This window comes from Cervus elaphus, chromosome 24, assembly GCF_910594005.1.
Source record: "Cervus elaphus chromosome 24, mCerEla1.1, whole genome shotgun sequence".
Classification (NCBI taxonomy): Eukaryota; Metazoa; Chordata; class Mammalia; order Artiodactyla; family Cervidae; genus Cervus; species Cervus elaphus.
Genome location: NC_057838.1, coordinates 14766636 through 14784334, shown reverse-complemented (window position 1 = coordinate 14784334; position 17699 = coordinate 14766636). Strand labels below are relative to the sequence as shown.

Here is a 17699-nt window from a genome sequence, read left to right as displayed (position 1 = left end):
TATCTCCAACTTGGCAGTCTGTGTCTTCCTCCTCATGGTTAATACTGGAAAGGTCTTATGCCAGTGTCTGTCCTCTCTCTTCCTCCACTTCCTTCCATAGCATTCAGTTTAAACCCACAGTTCCCTGAGATTCTACAGTTATTACTCTGAGATTCTTGTCACTCGGTCCATCCATTTTGTTTTTTGTTTTTTTGTGATTTATTTCTTAGGGGCCTTTCATTTTAAAGGCCCATATCTCTTTTTCATTCTAGCAAATTCTCATAGTTTAATTTTCGATTATAATTTTCTTTAATCCATTTTCTCTTTACCCTTTTTGGAACTCATTATTTGGAAGTTGAACCTTCTGAATCGATTGTTTATCTCTCATCTTTAATGTTTTCCAGCTCTTCTTTTTGTTACACTGTTTGAGATAGTTCAAGGCTTCCAAGCCTTTTATGTGTTGGAAGTCTTTAATCTTTCAGAGTTCTTTCTTGATCTGTTTCTTGGTACTCATGTAGTTATTTATATTAGTTTTCTTTTAATTGAAGTAAAACATAAACACGTGCATGTAGTAAATGTGACCCGTCATCAGGAAGTAAACGAATGCATGTAACTGTCACATTAGGAAGGAGATAGTGGGACATCACTAGCACTGCAGTCACTCTCCCCTCCCTCCTGCTTTAAGATGACTCTGTCCTAACGAGAAACGCAACAGGGTGGCTTCACATGTTCGGCTTTTTTCCCTCACATTATGTGTACACACACACACACACACACACATATATGCATGTATACTTATATTTGTGTGATAAAGATGGAGAAAAGGTTGAAAATGGGGCAGAGAAACCAAGGGAATAAGTGAGACTGTTTTGTTTCATGCAGATATGTTTATTGCCAAGTGGAATAAGTCAGACACGGAATGACATACCCTGTATGATTTCACTTACATATGAAAATATAAATTTATGAAAATATAGAGCAGTCAAAACCATAGAAGCAGAGTAGAATGGTGGCTGCCAGGGCCCAGGAGAAAGTGATGATCAGGGGCATAGAGAGTGTGAGGCGGCGCATGTGAGTGGTATGTGCAGCGTAGAGCTTACCGCCGTCAGCACCACACTGTACACCTAACATTTTTTAAGGGTGGGTCTTAGAGGTTAAGTGTTCTTACCACACGCAGCGGCACTTGCAAATAATAATGACAATGCGGGGATGAGAGGAGACTTGGAGAGGTGACAGGTCATGGCTGTGGTCTTGATGGTGGTGATGGTTTCGTGAGTGTATGCTGTCCTGGGCTAAGTCGCTTCGGTCATGTCTGACTCTTTATGATCCTATGGACTCTAGCCCACCAGGCTCCTCTGTTCAAGGGATTCTCCTGCCAGGAATCCTGGAGTGGGTTGCCATTCCCTCCTTCAGGGGCTCTTCCCTACCCAGGGACCCTGAGTCTTTAAAAGTCTCCCGCATTGGCAGGCAGGCTCTTTACCACTAGCGCCACCTGGGAAGCCCTTCAGGAGTGTATACTTATTCCCAAACCCATTGACTTGTATTTATTAAATATGTTAAGCTTTTCATGTGTCAGTCATACCTCACTAGATTGGTTTAAAAGGAATATAAGTATTCCTATAAGATAAAACTGAAAAATCTTTAATAGACTAGCCAGATTAAAATTTCTGGGTTTATATGTTGAATTTGTATCTTTATTTTGTCAAGAAAGTAGTAGACTAAAACTTACTTTTCTCTTTAACCTGTAAAACCTGATTTAAAACTTTTAATTTGAATATTGGTTTAGTAGTGCCCAGGATAGCATCATAACAGGTAATATATTGCAGAAATGGATCTTCTGTATTTTGAGGAAGAATAACATTTTGTTCTGCAATTTGGGAAGTTAAAAATATATGTGCATCTAATTCCTCCTTTTCTCCTGAGGCCTCTTAAGCTGCTTATTTCTCTCCCTCCCCTTCTTCTGCCCATGTCCCTGAGCTGAGGGCTCCTGTCACCCAGCGCCGTGAGACACACACCACACCAGAAGATGAAGCACTCACATCCTAGAGGGAGCACTTTTTATGGGTGGAAAGAGGTCTTGAGTCTGAAGGTCTGAGGGGTGCTGCTTTTAGCTGTTATCCTTATGAATACTTAATTTGGGGGTAAAATGATAATTAAAGCCACAATAGGATGTATTATTCCTGTTATTAATATATGACTACAGTAAGTTGGTATAAATACAGTAATGATGAAAAGGCAAAACTCTTTTCAGGTGAAAACATATTTGGATCTTTTCTGAAAATTAGATGAAATTAAGAGTTAGATTTAACTGACTGTTGTTGAAAATTAATTCTCTAAAACACACATGAACACACATACACCCTTTCCATATAGCGTTAGCGTATGCCCTCTTTGTAACTAATGTAGAAAGGTTGAAGTTGAATGCTGGTTGCTGCATTCCTATTTCGGTATTTTCAGTTACAGCTGCATGTGTTTATTACCTGGCAGATCTCTTACGCTCTGACCCTGTGTGAGTTGCAGTCATTAGCAGGAAGATTAGGTGACTTAGAGGACGGCAATTGGCTGCAGGATGAAAGCAACTTAGAGGGTTGATCTGTGCAAAGCACAGTGACCTAAATCAGGTATGTCCTCACTGCCCCGGGCTCTGCCAGGGACTTGATCTTGTATGCTATCAGAAGCAAGGTGTTTACGTTCCACTATGGAAAGATTTCGCCTGAAGAAGTTACTTGTATGTACCTCCTTATGATCTTGTGTTTTACTTACAAACCAGTTTCAATCTTTCAGAGCATGATAGTGAAGCTAGGAGAAATGTCAGGCTTAACAGCGCTGGCTTAGAAGAGTGATCATCCTCCTCTGTGTCTTTGGCTGTGGAAGTCATCTGCTGAAAAGTAAATCCTTGCGTGATGTTAGCAGTGTTGTAGCATTTTTATTAATTATTCTGTGGAAAATTTTTTTTTTTGGTTAGTTGGTATTACTTGAATGAGGCTTTAAGCAGTTTTATATGGCTACGGTATTAGGAAAGAAATTACTTTGTCTTAATGGTTAAATATGTTTTGAAGCTAAGCTGAAGTGTTTGATAACTCTGAAATTGGTCCACATGGTTAATAATCATACTTTATGGGAGGTGTTCCCTTCTGGGCGCTAGGCATCTGTCTTAAAGTGAAGAAATCGCTTTGTGATGGGGATTGTCTAATGCTGTTGTAATAATGGATTTTGTAACCCTCAGGTGTCAAAAGAGGAAATAGGGCAAGTTTAATAACCTTTTAGCATTCCCTTTCCCTTAATTGTATGCCTTTGACATTTTGTTAAACTCTTTTTTGATCACTTGACCAAGACAGTACAAATTGTGGCTTTTGCCTAAGTAACTATGAGAGGTAATAGTAAGATCTGTTTGATACAGTGCTTGGTTTTATTTGATTTTGCTGGGCATTCCTACTTGTAAATTGATGTTTGATTTTATAATGGGTTAATGCTGGGCTTTTTTGTTTGTAAACTGATTGATTAAATTCCACACTATTAAGTGCCTTTCTATGTTTGACCTTTAATTGTGCTCACAAGGAGGCCCCAAGTGTATCCCATATAAAATTTTCAGCCCAGTGTCTTGTCCTTTGGAATACACACAGTAGTCAGTGTATTTCACCAAGGGCAGGCCCTGCTTGCTGCTGAGCAGACAGCAGTGAGAGGAACAGACTTGATTCCCTTCTGCGTGGAGCTGATCAGACTGGAAAAGTTAAGCAGCTAGTTACATAAACGTGTAATTACACATTTTAATCAACACTGTAAAGGAGCACTGTGTGTTCTCAGCCTGTGTAACAGTGACCTTGCGCTGTTGTCTCCCGGCTAGAGAACCACAAGTCCCTTACGCTTTGTGTGTGTGTAAAATGAGAAGACTGAACTGGAAAAGGAAGCCCCACCCACACCTGTGCAAGGCCTGGAATGGAGAAGGTGATTCACTCACCCCTTGATGTCTTACCATGGGGAGCCCCACCTAAGCTGTAAATTAATCGATAAGCTGGCAATTTGATTATATTACAGTTTTTGATTCACTGATGTAGCCCCAGTATCTGGAATGATGCTTGGGCACATAGGGTCCACAGAGTAGGTATTTTTTGAATAAATGCATGAATCCAGACTCCTAGTCTTTATTTAAGGAAATGAGACTTCTCTTTTATGTTTTCCATCAGATCCATGGGGTCAGAGTTACTAACCAGGGAAAGGGTAGGTAAATAGACCATACTCGTGAGGGGTTTCCTGGCTCTTTCCTGTTGATTTTTCAGTGGAAAAAACCCAGTGAAATTCTAAAAATGCCTAGCTGACGATAACCCCTGGCTGACTGAAATTGGGGAATCTTGACGGAATACCTGCTAGACCTGCTGCTGTCCAACTTCTGCTGGGTCTTCGTGTGTGTATTTTCCTTCCTCCTTGTTTTCTGTACATCTTAATTATTGATGGAGTTGACATAGTTTTTTTTTTTTTTAAAGCCCATTTCAGAATTAGATTTTATTATTCTCATTTCTGTTAATTTGTATATACTCAGTGGGGTCCCCAGGTGGCGCTGGTGGTAAAGAACCCGTCTGCCAATGCAGGAGACATGAGAGATGTGGGTTCAGTCCCTGGGCTGGGGAGATCCCCTGGAGGAGGGCCTGGCAGCCCACTTCAGTATTCTTGCCTGGAGAATCCCATGGACAGAGGAGCCTGGTGGGCTACAGTCCATGGGGTTGCAAAGAGTCAGACACGACTGAAGCGACTTAGCACACATATATACTTGATAGCCTAAAGTAAGTGGTTTCTGGGTATTTTTGGTGTGTGTGCTGATCTAGAACTGGAATGAGTATCTCCTCATAGCAACAGTGCCATAAGTATTCGTGATTTATAATTTCAGGTAGACCCGGAGGAGCCTTTCCATCTGTCCGTGACTCTTGTGCTTTGTAAGGAAGTTTCCGACAATGAAGTATCTACTGACAATCTTTATTATTGGAGGTGGTCAGTTGCCAACTTTTGTGCCTCACCCCTCTTTGAGTTCTCTTGCTCTTACATTCTTTGACCTCTTCACTTTTTTTCCTTTGTAATTTTTCTTAAAAAGTTTTTTTGTAAAAAGTTAGATTGTCTTTAGTGTTAATCATGGTATGTGTTTGAAATAAAAATTTCTGAAGCTTTGTTCCAGTGTCTGAATCTATTCACTTCCTCCTCTGTCTGTTGACACAGCATTTTTTTCAGGGCTTTAAACTTTTTTCCGTGGGAATCATGTGATTGCCTGAGTTTAAAATTTGCCATTTTAAATTGCTTTAACTTTCCATATACCTTTTACTCCTCTTCCACTTATTTTAGAGTAATGCATTAATCAAAAATGCCAAGTGAATTCTTGAGAAACTATGACTATCATTCTTTGGCTTTTTATTTTGTGAAATAGAAATCATTGATGATTTCTCCCCTTTAGATTAAGAAAGATTATTTGCTTACTCTTAAGGTTTTTGCCCATAAATTTAAAGTTTTTTAAATATTAAGTTTAACTCTTGGTGATGGATGGGATGAGTGTGGCAGTATTTGGAAGGCACTTGAGTTTTGTAGGGCAACATTACTATTTATATATACTTTGATAGATTGCCCTAAGAATTCTGGGAAAATATTCTGACATACAAATCAGCCTTTAGAGCGCTACTTAACAGATTTAGAGTTGCTTGTACTGCAGTGAGAGTATATAGTAACTTCACTGTTTTCTTATGAATTGAAATGTGTATTTTATTTTCTGAAGGATGAAAACAGTGTGAATGACGTGAGAGTGGTCCCTATAAGGTCTCTTAAAGTGGTTGAGGGCAGGAATCAGCCTCTGTTGCAGAACGATTGAAATACGTGAGGCTGAGGTCTGTAACGTGACCAGGGATGTGGTGGGCAGACTGGAAAATATGGGTGAATGATTGGGCTATACCTAAACCACTGGGTCAGTATCTCCAACGCTGGGCACAGGAAGCTGAATTTTAACAAGCCCTCTTGGTATGTCTGAATTTATGATAGCATAAAATCTGAAAATTTCCTAACTATGACAGTTCTAGATCCTCGTGAGAGTTAGTTGCCTTCTCTTGGCATTTCAGCCTAGGTACTTAGGAGCATACTTTCTATGAATAATTATCCTAGACAGCCATAATACTATCTCAGGGTATATGTCGAATCTTCACATCAGTTTTAGTGAGGAGATTAATAGATACTTGTTTCTGTAATTGTTAAGGCTTTGCTAATTAATCTAGTTTTAAAGCTGCGGGGCCAGTGAGAGGGCATTTTTTGCTTCCTTACTCTGATTCAGTGAAGTGGGGGCTCTTCTGTGGCTGGGCCATCATGCTTGGCATGTTCTCATGGCGCCTCGCCTCACACTCCTTCTGGGGTGAGTGACTCTTGCAAATGAGGGCAAGGTGTGTACTCCATTTCTCGTGTGCATTTCACTTTATAATAGGTCTGAAATGTTGTTCATGTCAGTACACAGCATCTCCATTTCTTGTGTGTGTCTCACTTTGTAATAGGTCTGAAATGTTGTTCATGTCAGTACACAACGTCTCCATTTGTTAGTAGTTCGGTATTCCAACGAGTGCGTTGCCGTTCCTCTTCTAAGGGACCCTGGGGCTGGTTTCCAGTGTTTTCCAGTTACAAGCTGCAGTAAGTAACCTTGTACATACATCATTTCATATACAGAGAATTTAAACTTTCTGTGTGATCTTATGTGGATAATTCTTAAAGCTGTTTTCTTCTATGTTATAGAGCAGATATATTCTGAATAATCACCGTATTTTATAAATAAAAACTTGAATCCAAGGCAAAATAATTTTCTTAAGATTAGAGTCAGACAAGCTTGCATTGATACACTTATTAAGGGTGGCTTTTATATTCTTCATTTATTTGAGTTTTCCCAGTGCCTTGGATTGGTTTCATTCTAGGCAGGCTTTATAAGGACTGGCTTGTGTGGCTTACTCGTCTGAGGTTGAGAATGAAAACATCTTGATGTTGACGGGGCTCTTTGCTTTTGCTGTTTTTAGTTTTCCACTATGTTCTTGAAGTTAAAAAATGAAGAAGAGTTCTTTTTCTAGATGCAGATTTAAAAGTAACTGACCTGTTAAATTGAAACTTGAATTTATTCTTTTTAAAAATTACCAAAATTACATGTTTATTGTAACGGAAAAGTAAACACTATAGGATTGTCTGTTTCTGCTTCCCCAGCCATCTGTGTGACACAGTGTCAGTGGATTGATGTTTAACCTTTCAAATATTTAATATTTACATGCATTTTTGTATATATTTTTAAAAGGAGCAAAATAAAATTGTACTTAATATGGTATAGTAACTTAATCTGTGTTTAGAAATATGGCTTAAAGCATTATCCTAAGACTTTAGGTAGAATTTAAAATGCAGCATATTTGTTTCAGAAATGCATTTCCACCTTGAAATATCAGTGACTTCATTCTGAGGGATTTTTAAGATATAGCCATGTGCACCCTGCAGTTTTTAAGCAGTTTTATTTATTTATTTATTTGGCTGCACCGGATCTTGGTTGTGGCGTGTGGGATCTTGGATCCTCATTGCGGCATGCGGTCTAGTTCCCCAACCAGGGATAGAGCCGGGGCCCCCTGCAGGGAGGCACAGTCTTAGCCACTGGACCAGCAGGAAAGTCCCTGGACCCTGCATATTTTGTTGAGTTACTTGTACTATGTTGAGATAGGCAGTGTGTGTGCCTACTTAATATTTGCCTTTGTAACAAACTGCCTTTCTGACTTATGTTTCACAGTTGTTGGAAAGTAGATAATGTTTTTAAGGGAAGGAAGAAATACAGATACCTGCTCCCTGTTTTGTTTTTTTTTTTTTTTTTAAGCAGTGTTAAGTGTTGTAGTCTTTCCAGACCTCAAAAATTTTAACTTTAGTTTGTTTTACAAGTTACCTGTGAAAGCATTGTCATTGAAAACCCAAACATTAACAATAAAATAATGTTCTCACTTGGCTTTCAGTTGCTTACTCAAGGCTCCACAGAGTCTAACGAAAGCAAAGTGGGTGAGCCGTGAGAAGATGAGTTTTCAGACATCTGCTGTGTTACATGCCCGCTTTTTCACACGTGGCAGTATTTTTCCATGATAGATGTTTAGAGGTCAAAGAATATGCGTATTTTAAATAAATAAATACTGTGAGCTTTTCCAACCTCAGCTGTTTTTGTGTTAGCTAATTATTAGTAGTACCTCTAAACATGTAAATGCATCTTTGATAGAAATAAGAGGTTTTTATTGTTGTTAGGGATGAGAGAAAAAAATGTATTGTTTTGCTTCCTTGGCAGTTGTTCTTGTGAAATGGAAGTTTGGAATGGGAGCAGCTAATCCCTTTTAGAATACACAGAGTGTTTGCTACCTCTTGGATCACACAACTTGTGTCTTTTGTTTAAGAATAGAGGTGGCTTCTTTTTTGTATCTCCCTACATGCTTAGTGACTAAATTGCATGAACTCATTGGAGGGAACTTAAAGGTTTCATGAGTGTGACGTGCTTACTGGGTGGATGATTTATTAGTTCTTCATTCTTGTATGTGTTTCCTGCTCGTTTCTGGAGGAGTGTGACTGCTGTGAGTTACTTTAATCACACACACAGCTGTCTTCTTTCTTAGTTCATTACATGAAAATGTATCGTGGTCTACACGGCCTGCCGCCCAATTCTTTACATGTAAATCCTTAGCAAGTCTTTTAACTTACAAGAGTTTCATGTATTGAATTGAATCCCAGTCCTTTAGAGTCATATACCTCTTGATATCCAGGTTTGTTTGATTCTGCAGTTTGGATACCTAGCCTCCCTCCAGAAATTAAGTTTGGATAGTGAGGTCTGCGTTTTCCTAATGTACTGTGTCTGTTTCTGAGTTTTGAATAGCAAATAGTGAGGATTTGGATAGCAGCGAATTTATTTGAAAATTTAATCAAATTGATTCAGTTCCTGAGTTTTAAGATATGAGAATTAGAACACTGAGAGTTTAGATAGCCAGGAAATAATTGTATATGAATTTACTTTGTATGCACTGAAAAAAAGCTATTCCCCAAAGTAAGATATTTTAAAGTCGAGTTGGAGGAGACCTTAAAAGATCATTTTATCCAAGCAAACTCTAATTTTGGTCCTTTCTGAAACACACTGATCCTTCAGGTGATGCTTGGACATGGAAAGTGATGAGAAGCTGACTGTGTGATGTGTCCTCCTGGTCTGTTGTTCTAAGTGGAGAGGAGGTGCAGGGCAGTTGGAACAGCCACAAGGGCCATGGGGACGGTTGAAACTTGAAAAATACAATCTGATGGGTAAAATAACTTTGTTCTGGGAAATTGCTAGTAAGTGGAATACTAACAGGGTTGTAATTAATATTTTATTCTTATTCAATTCTCTTATATTCATTTGCCTCTCTTGCCTACAAAGTTATCATTTAAAGCTTAAGAACCTTCAAAGAAAGCAGATTACTTATTTCCTTCTTGAAAGCTTTTTTACCAACCCTCCTGCTTTGGGAGGTGTGTGTTGTTCTGTGCTTACTCACTCAGTCTGGTCGGACTCTGCGACTCCATGGGCTGGAGCCCGCCAGGCTCCTCTGTCCATGGGCTTCTCCAGGCAAGAATACTGGGGTGGGTTGCCATGCCCTCCTCCAGGGGATCTCCCTGACTCAGAGACCCAGGTCTGCCGCATTTCAGGCAGATTCTTCACCATCTGAGCCACAGGGAGGCCCAAGAATACTGGAGTGGGTGGCCTATCCCTTCTCCAGCTGATCTTCCCCACTCAGGAGTCGAACTGGGGTCTCCTGCATTGCAGGCGGATTCTTTACCAGCCAAGCTACCAGGGAAGCCCTGGAGGGGTGTAGGGCTCTGATTTTGAACAGAAACATCGTCCATTTCCTGGTGCCCATCTTCCTCCTGCTCTGAATGACCAGTTAGGTCATCGCCCTCTTCATCGCCCCCGGCTCCTTTCTGCTCCTTGCTGGCTTTTTGGCCTCTTTCTGGACATCCTTTTCTTGCACTGGTCTCTTGCTTTGATCCTCTGACAGAGGCGCTGTGGGGCGGGGTCTCTCCAGTGGGGGTCTGTGCCGCATGAGCCGCCGTGTTCTGGACTCCCGCGTACTACCCACATGCACACTCGGTGCAGGGATCCAGGTCACGCTCAGAGTTCAGACAGGCCTTTATGACATCAGTAAGCTCTTCCTCAGAATCTTGGTCTGCCTTTTCAAAACCTGAGTGTCATCATCTGTCGTGTATCCCAGACCCAGGTTTGTGGAGCACAGGAGGGTCCTTGTCCCCCGCCCCCTGCTCCTTGCACTCTGGTCTCTGTTACCGAAGATTTAGCAGATTTCCCTGAGGTGCTGCAAGTGATGGGTGGTGTCCCCCCTGTCGCCCTTGCCCACAAGTGGGGGTGCACGGTGGCCTCACGGGGGCTCTGCCGGGAGGTCTGGGAGACCGTGGGGTGGGGGTGCATGGCGGCCCTCACGGGGGCTCTGCCGGGGGGTCTGGGGGCCGTGGAGTGGGGGTGCACGGTGGCCCTCACGGGGGCTCTGCCGGGAGGTCTGGGAGACCGTGGGGTGGGGGTGCATGGCGGCCCTCACGGGGGCTCTGCCGGGGGGTCTGGGGGCCGTGGAGTGGGGGTGCACGGCGGCCCTCATGGGGGCTCTGCCGGGGGGTCTGGGGGCCGTGGAGTGGGGGTGCACGGTGGCCTCACGGGGGCTCTGCCGGTGGGTCTGGGGGCTGTGGAGTGGGGGTGCACGGTGGCCCTCACGGGGGCTCTGCCGGGGGGTCTGGGGGCCGTGGAGTGGGGGTGCATGGTGGCCCTCACGGGGGCTCTGCCGGGGGGTCTGGGGGCCGTGGAGTGGGGGTGCACGGTGGCCCTCATGGGGGCTCTGCTGGGGGGTCTGGGGGCCGTGGAGTGGGGGTGCACGGTGGCCTCACGGGGGCTTTGCCGGGAGGTCTGGGGGCTGTGGAGTGGGGGTGCACGGTGGCCCTCACGGGGGCTCTGCCGGGGGGTCTGGGGGCCGTGGAGTGGGGGTGCACGGTGGCCCTCACGGGAGGTCTGGGGGGCTGTGGAGTGGGGGTGCATGGTGGCCCTCACGGGAGGTCTGCAGGGAGGTCTGGGGGGCCGTGGAGTGGAGGTGCGCGGCGGCCCTCACGGGGGCTCTGCCGGGAGGTTTGGGGGGCTTAGGAGCTCATGTAGTATGTTTGGGGGGAAGGGGCTTCTGCCATCTGTCTCAGCCAGTGGCACAGAATCTTGTACATACTGAGTTCATGATAAGTAGTTTATGAGTATTCTATCATGTTCCTTTGAAAGTTAAGTTAGAAGTCAAGAAGCAATGTTAAAGCTTCAATTTTCTTTTAAAAATAATGTGTGTAATATATTACAGTAAATACGGTTAGTCTTTTTGTTGAGCAGAGGAGTGGAACAAAACTGTTCACAACTCAAAGGTGGACTGTCCTTAGAGGTTAAATTTTGAGGAGGCTTTTTCTTTGTAGACAAATAAAAGGTTCTTATAACTTTGGTTCTTGGTAATTTACGATTGAAAGTGATAGATGTTAAGTCTGTGGACTTATTGACCATTTTACATTTAACCATAATCCAGTATCTAGTATAGGTGAGTTAAGTGGGATTCTTTCTGTTTAGAATACCTAAAAGCAAAAAAAAAAAAAAAGTGTTCTATATCGATATTTAAGTGTTTCCCTCAATCCCAATTCTCTGTAATTTCTGATTAACTTCAAATATCTGAGAGTCATTCCACTGAAATGAATATGTGTACCAGTTACTTAGTAATTTCCATGGAAGTCCAGAAAATCTTTGTCATTTCAGTTCTTTCCATGAGACGTTAAATGGTCTTCTGTGGATTAAAAAAAAAAAGTCTACAAACATACTTTTAAAAGAATATAGTTAGCCGTAATATGCATTCAGTTCTTTGACAGGAAGGCCCTTTGTTACGTATTTTTGGCTGTCTCAAATAACACACCTAGTAGTAGGTCCTCAGTGTGTACTGATTTTATGAATGAATGAGAATAATTTCTTTTTAGGGTCCCGATGAAGAAGCTGTTGTGGATCTTGGCAAAACCAGCTCAACTGTGAACACCAAGTTTGAAAAAGAAGAACTAGAGAGTAAGTTTGTTTAAAATAAGTTTTCTTTAGCAGAATAGATTACTAATGAATGTTTGTTAGTGTCCTTTAAGTTTTACTTATTATTTGTTGAAACTGTTGTTGTTGTCATTGTAGAGCATTCATTTATAAGAGTGTTAAACACTTTTCTAAACATAGTTTAATTTTTCTAAACATAGTTTAAAGAAGAATATATAGCAAAAACCTACAGGTAGAACATTTCTTGAAACATAGATATCAGAATGGTTTTCAAATTTTACTAATGGTTACCATTACTTACCTTGAAAATTGAATGCCACAATTATAAAATCCGTTAATTCTTTAATTTTTTTTTTTCTAACAACGTGGGTAACTTGAATTAAGAGCAAACTGTAATGTGCCAAAATAATAAGCCACAGTTATCCCTGGTGTCATCTAAATGTTCATTTAATAGGTCTGTTAATCAGCCTTTTAAAATACTTATAAAAACCTCAGCATAGAATTATGCAGCAAATCAGTTATTTGCCAGTCTGTTTTCTCTGAGCAGGAAGAAGTCCTGACAAATGGTGTCTTTTTTCTTTCTTTCTTTTTTTCTGAAATAATTTTAAAAGTTACAGAAGACTTGCAAGGGTAGTACATGGTGCCCCCTGTATATACAGCTTTTTCTAATGTTAACATTTTATGTAAGCATAAGTTTATGAAAATGAAGAAATTTCCCTGTTTTTCATAACATTGACACTTTGGAAGAGTAATAGTTACTAGTAGAACATCCCAGAGTATGGGTTTGTGTAATGTATTGTGACGTTATACTCTCATAGCACAGATCACGGGTGTGTGGGCAGCGTAGTGCATGTGATGGCCTCTCTCACCTGTGGACAGGTGATACCAGTATCTTACTATTGGTGATGTTAACCCTGAACACTTGCTACGGTGGTGATCATAGATATTTGTTGTTCATAACTGTTTTTTGGTCTGAATACAAAACTAGGATAATGGAACATCAGAAGTAGTTTTTTCTATTCTAAAAGTATGTTATAACCTTATTTTATTGCTTTTTAATCCAGTCTGACAGTTTCCACCCTTTAATTAGAGTGTTTGAATTGTTTACACTTAATGTATCTCTCATTAATTTGGACCTTACTAATTTGAGATTTTCAAAACTTAATAAATAATTACAACTATCCATTTGTGAATAATCATCATTAAAGCATATATCTTAAGGGCCTCTACTAAGTAGGATTGACTGTAAATGTAGATGGAAAACATTGATGTCTACATAGTATGATTTCAGGTAGGCCAAGTTCTTCTTTCTCAAAATTTCTTTTCAAACTTGCACATGAATACTTACAGAATATCTAGTATACTGATATGTATATTTAGTATACTTATCAGTCGATGGTATTAGCCTTTGATGTAACATTCTATGTAGTGCTCTGTAAAATAAGAGAAGTAACAGGAGACTAGCATTGTTAATTACATGAACCTATATGTAATGCTTTTTCATCAAAGTAGAATTTGGTATTCTTTTGTTTATATCTCCTCTTTCCCTTTTTGGAAACCTAATACTGGCAATACTTGAAGATATTGTAGGTTTGGTTCCAGACCACTGCAACAAAGTGAGTCACAGTAATTTTTTTGGTTTCCTAGTGCTTATAAAGGTTATGTTCATGCTATCTCATAGTCTATTAAATGTGCAATAACATTGTGTCTAAAAAACAAAGTATGTGCCTTCACTTAAAAAATACTTTATTGCTACAAAATGCTAACCATCATTTAAACCTTCAACGTGTCATAATCTTTTTGTTGGCAGAGGGTTTGGACTTGATGTTGGTGGCTGCTGGCTGATCAAGGTGGTGATTGCTAAAGGTTGGGATGAATTTCTTAATATAAGACAACAATAAAGTCTTCCACCTTGGTTATTCACAAATGATTTCTCTGTACCCTGCAGTACTGTGATAGCATCTGACCCACAGTAGAATGTATTTCAAAATTAGAGTCAGTCTTCTCAAACCCTTTTGCTTTTATCAAATAAGTTGATGTAGTCTTCTAATTCCTCTGTTGTCATTTCAACAAGCTTCACAGCAGCTTCACTGGAGTAGGTTTCATCCAAAGAAACCACTTATTATGCTCAGCAGTAGGAAGCAGCTCCTCACCTTCAGTCCCATCTTCAGGCTCCACTTCTAAATCTAGCTTTTTTGCTGTTTCCACCACATCTGCAGTGACTTCTTCCACTGAAGGCTTGAGCCCCTCAAAGTCATCCAGGAGGGTTGTAATCAACTTCTTTCAAAAACTCCTCTGTTAATGTTGATCCTTTGACCTCTTCCCATGAATCTTGAATGTTCCTCATGGCAGCTAGAATGGTGAATCCTTTCCAGAAGATTTTCAATTGATTTTGCCCAGATCCGTTGGAGGAATCACTATCCATGGCAGCTGTAGCCTTACAAAATATATTTCTTAAATAATAAAACTTGAAAGTTGAAATGACTCCTTGATTCATGAGCTGCAGAATGGATGTTGTGTTACCAGGCATGATCATTAACCTCTTTGTCCATCTCCACCAGAGCTCTTGGGTGTCCAGATGTCTTGCGAATGAACAGTCATATTTTGAAAGTAACTTTTTTCTGAGCAGTAGATCTCAACAGTAGGCTTAAAATGTTCAGTAAACTGTGTTGTCAACTGATGTGCTGTCTTCCAGGCTTTGTAAAACCTATAATGGAAAAGAATCTAAAGCTATACAGCTGAAACTAACATAATATTGTAAATCAACTAGGGTTAAATAAAATAAATAAAAGAAAAAGCCTAATTCTTATGGGCCCTAGGCTTTCAGATGGTAAAAGAGCACTGGTTTCAGCTTCATGTCACCAGCTGCATTAGGGAGTCAGCCAGTCCTCTGAAGCTTTGAAACCAAGTACTGACTCCTCTCTAGCTGTGAAAGTCCCAGACGGCATCTTCTTCCAATAGAAGTCTGTTTCATCTACATTCTATTCAGACCACTAGAACTTTCTCCATAGCAGCAGTAAGGTCATTTCAGTTTCTTATCATTTGTGTGCTCACTAGAGCAGCACTGTTAATTTCCTTCAAGAACCTTCTTTTGTACCTGCTTCTTGGCTGTATGGCACAAGAGGCCTGGCTTTAGGCCTCTCTTGGTTTTCGACATGCCTTCCTTACTAAGCTTAATTATCTCTAACTTCTGATTTAAAGTAAGAGACATGTGACTCTCCCTTTGACTTGACTACTTAGAGGCTGTTGTAAGGCTGTTAATTGGCCTGTTTTCAGCATTGCTGTGTCTCAGGGAACAGGGAGGCCCGAGGAGAAGGGGAGAGGTGGGGGAATGGCCAGCCCATGGAGCCGTCAGAACACACACATTTATTAAATAAGGTTGCCATCTTATATGGGCATGGTGTGTGGTGCCCTCAAACAATCACAAGTACCACATCAAAGATCACCGAACGTAGATCACCATAATAAATATAATACTAATGGAGAAGTTTGAACCGTTGCCAGAGTTACTACCAAACCATGATACAGAGAGGAAGTGAGCAAATGCTGTTGGGAAGATGGTGCCAATAGGTTGGCTCAATGCAAGGTTGCCACAAACCCTCAATTTGTAAAAAGCACGGTAACTGTAAAATGGGGACTGCTAGTAACATTTCTGAACATCTCACCAGGCCACCGAGCTGTGTACATCGGTGTTCACGTTCCGTTTGGTAAAGAGAGTCGCCGGCGTCACAGGCATCGTGGACACAAGCATCACCATCGGAGGAGAAAAGACAAGGACTCGGACAGAGAGGATGGACGGGAGTCTCCTTCTTATGGTGAGAGAGGTGGGAGGTTCTCCACTCACGCTTAAGTCTCTCTCCTGGGAATTGTAACTAAACATGTCCTCCTAAAAATCATATTTCTGTAATTTAGACAGTATATGCATTAAGGAATAGTAATTGAAGTAAGAATATTTTTTTCTTTAAGAAAAATGCTTAGTTTATAGCTTAAGATCTACTTGAGGTGGGTGAAAAAAGTAAGGGATTTTGGTTTCTTTATTGTATTCTAGCCTTGGAACTGTAAATGTTGAGGCTTGGCTCTTCGAATTCAATTTAGGAGGATTTCTATTTCCTTTTCTCTATTATATGTTTCATTGTTTACATATGCAGTAAACAAATATCTAGAATCCTTAGGCTCCTGGAAGAGATTGAAATTGTTTCTTTCTTTTTTTTTTTGGTGTGCTTCTGTAGCAGTCTTTTATTTATTTATTTATTTTCATTTATTTTTATTAGTTGGAGGCTAATTACTTTACAATATTGTAGTGGTTTTTGCCATACATTGACATGAATCAGTCATGGATTTACATGTGTTCCCCATCCTGAACCCCCCTTCCCACCTCCGTCCCCATCCCATCCTTCTGGGTCATCCCAGTGCACCAGCCCTGAGCACTTGTCTCATGCATCTAACCTGGACTGGTGATCTGTTTCACACTTGATAATATACATGTTTCAGTGCTATTCTCTCAGATCATCCCACCCTCGCCTTCTCCCATAGAGTCCAAAAAGTACACAAATAGATGGAGAAATATACCGTGTTCATGGATTGGAAGAATCAATATTGTGAAAATGAGTATACTACCCAAAACAATCTATAGATTCAATGCAGTCCCTATCAAGCTACCAATGGTATTCTTCACAGAACTAGAACAAATAATTTCACAATTTGTATGGAAATACAAAAAACCTCAAATAGCTAAAGCAATTTTGTTTTCATTTTTAAATACATGTTTTGACCAGAAGATTTTATCCCTTAGGCTGGATTACTTGGTTTTCGGGGGGGGGGGGGGGGTGGGGGTGGGGGTGGAAAGAGTGCTTTGATTAGATAGTTTTGTCTTTAGAAAGACAGCCTTGACGGACTTTTTGTTTGAGAGCAGATCAATAAAGAAGTGCCAGCAGACACAGTAAATGTTGGGAATCTTAGGGAAAAAAGCATATAGTAGAGGAAAGAAAATTAATAATATCTGATAATGACAATTGCCAGTTATTTAAGCGGCCCTGAGAGCTGGAAAGGGGAGAACCAGAAAGAATAGCTGTGCAGCTTGAGCGGGACCTTAGACATGCACTCAGTTGACATCCAGGGCATCATTGGTTTTTGAGGACATCATGGCCCTTGTGGCTGTCTACACCATAGATCCTGTGTGTGTGCTCTCAGGAGCTAAGCGAGCTGCACCCCATGGGCACTTGTGTGCTCTGCTAAAAAAAAGTTTTGTTGAAGAGTGAAAGAATTACTGTATATTATACAACTTACGTCACAATTGAAGGAAGGGAAATACTGATGGGCTAATAAAATGCTAACTGCCATTTCTGTGAAGTATTCCATGAAGCCCTTAACATATGCCCTTTGATTTAATCTTCTCAGCATTTAAAAAAACTAAAGATTGGTATTATTGTTTTCATTGTATAGACGGAGAAGCCTCAACTTAGAGAGGCTACATGACGGGAATCTCTTCTCCAGTCCTAAGAGATACTGACAGCCTGATAAACTCAATATTAAGTGGTCGAATAGCCAAGAAAGATAATGTCACTACCAAAGGGAAAGTCGATGCTCATTTTAGAAAGGATCACTGGTGGACTCTGATGCTGTTGGTAGTTGAGAA

The 17699-nt window shown here is 40.8% G+C and overlaps 1 protein-coding gene across 8 annotated transcripts in view; it reads left to right on the top strand.

The window, feature by feature from the left end:
* The window catches only part of SLC4A7 (solute carrier family 4 member 7), a 111469-nt gene that overhangs the window by 26079 nt on the left and 67691 nt on the right, over positions 1-17699 (top strand). For all 8 annotated transcript variants that reach the window (XM_043887056.1, XM_043887054.1, XM_043887052.1 and 5 more), the window contains exons 2-3: positions 12007-12088; positions 15733-15879. In XM_043887056.1, coding sequence (XP_043742991.1) covers positions 12007-12088; positions 15733-15879 — 229 coding nt within the window. The remainder of the gene's footprint in view (positions 1-12006; positions 12089-15732; positions 15880-17699) is intronic.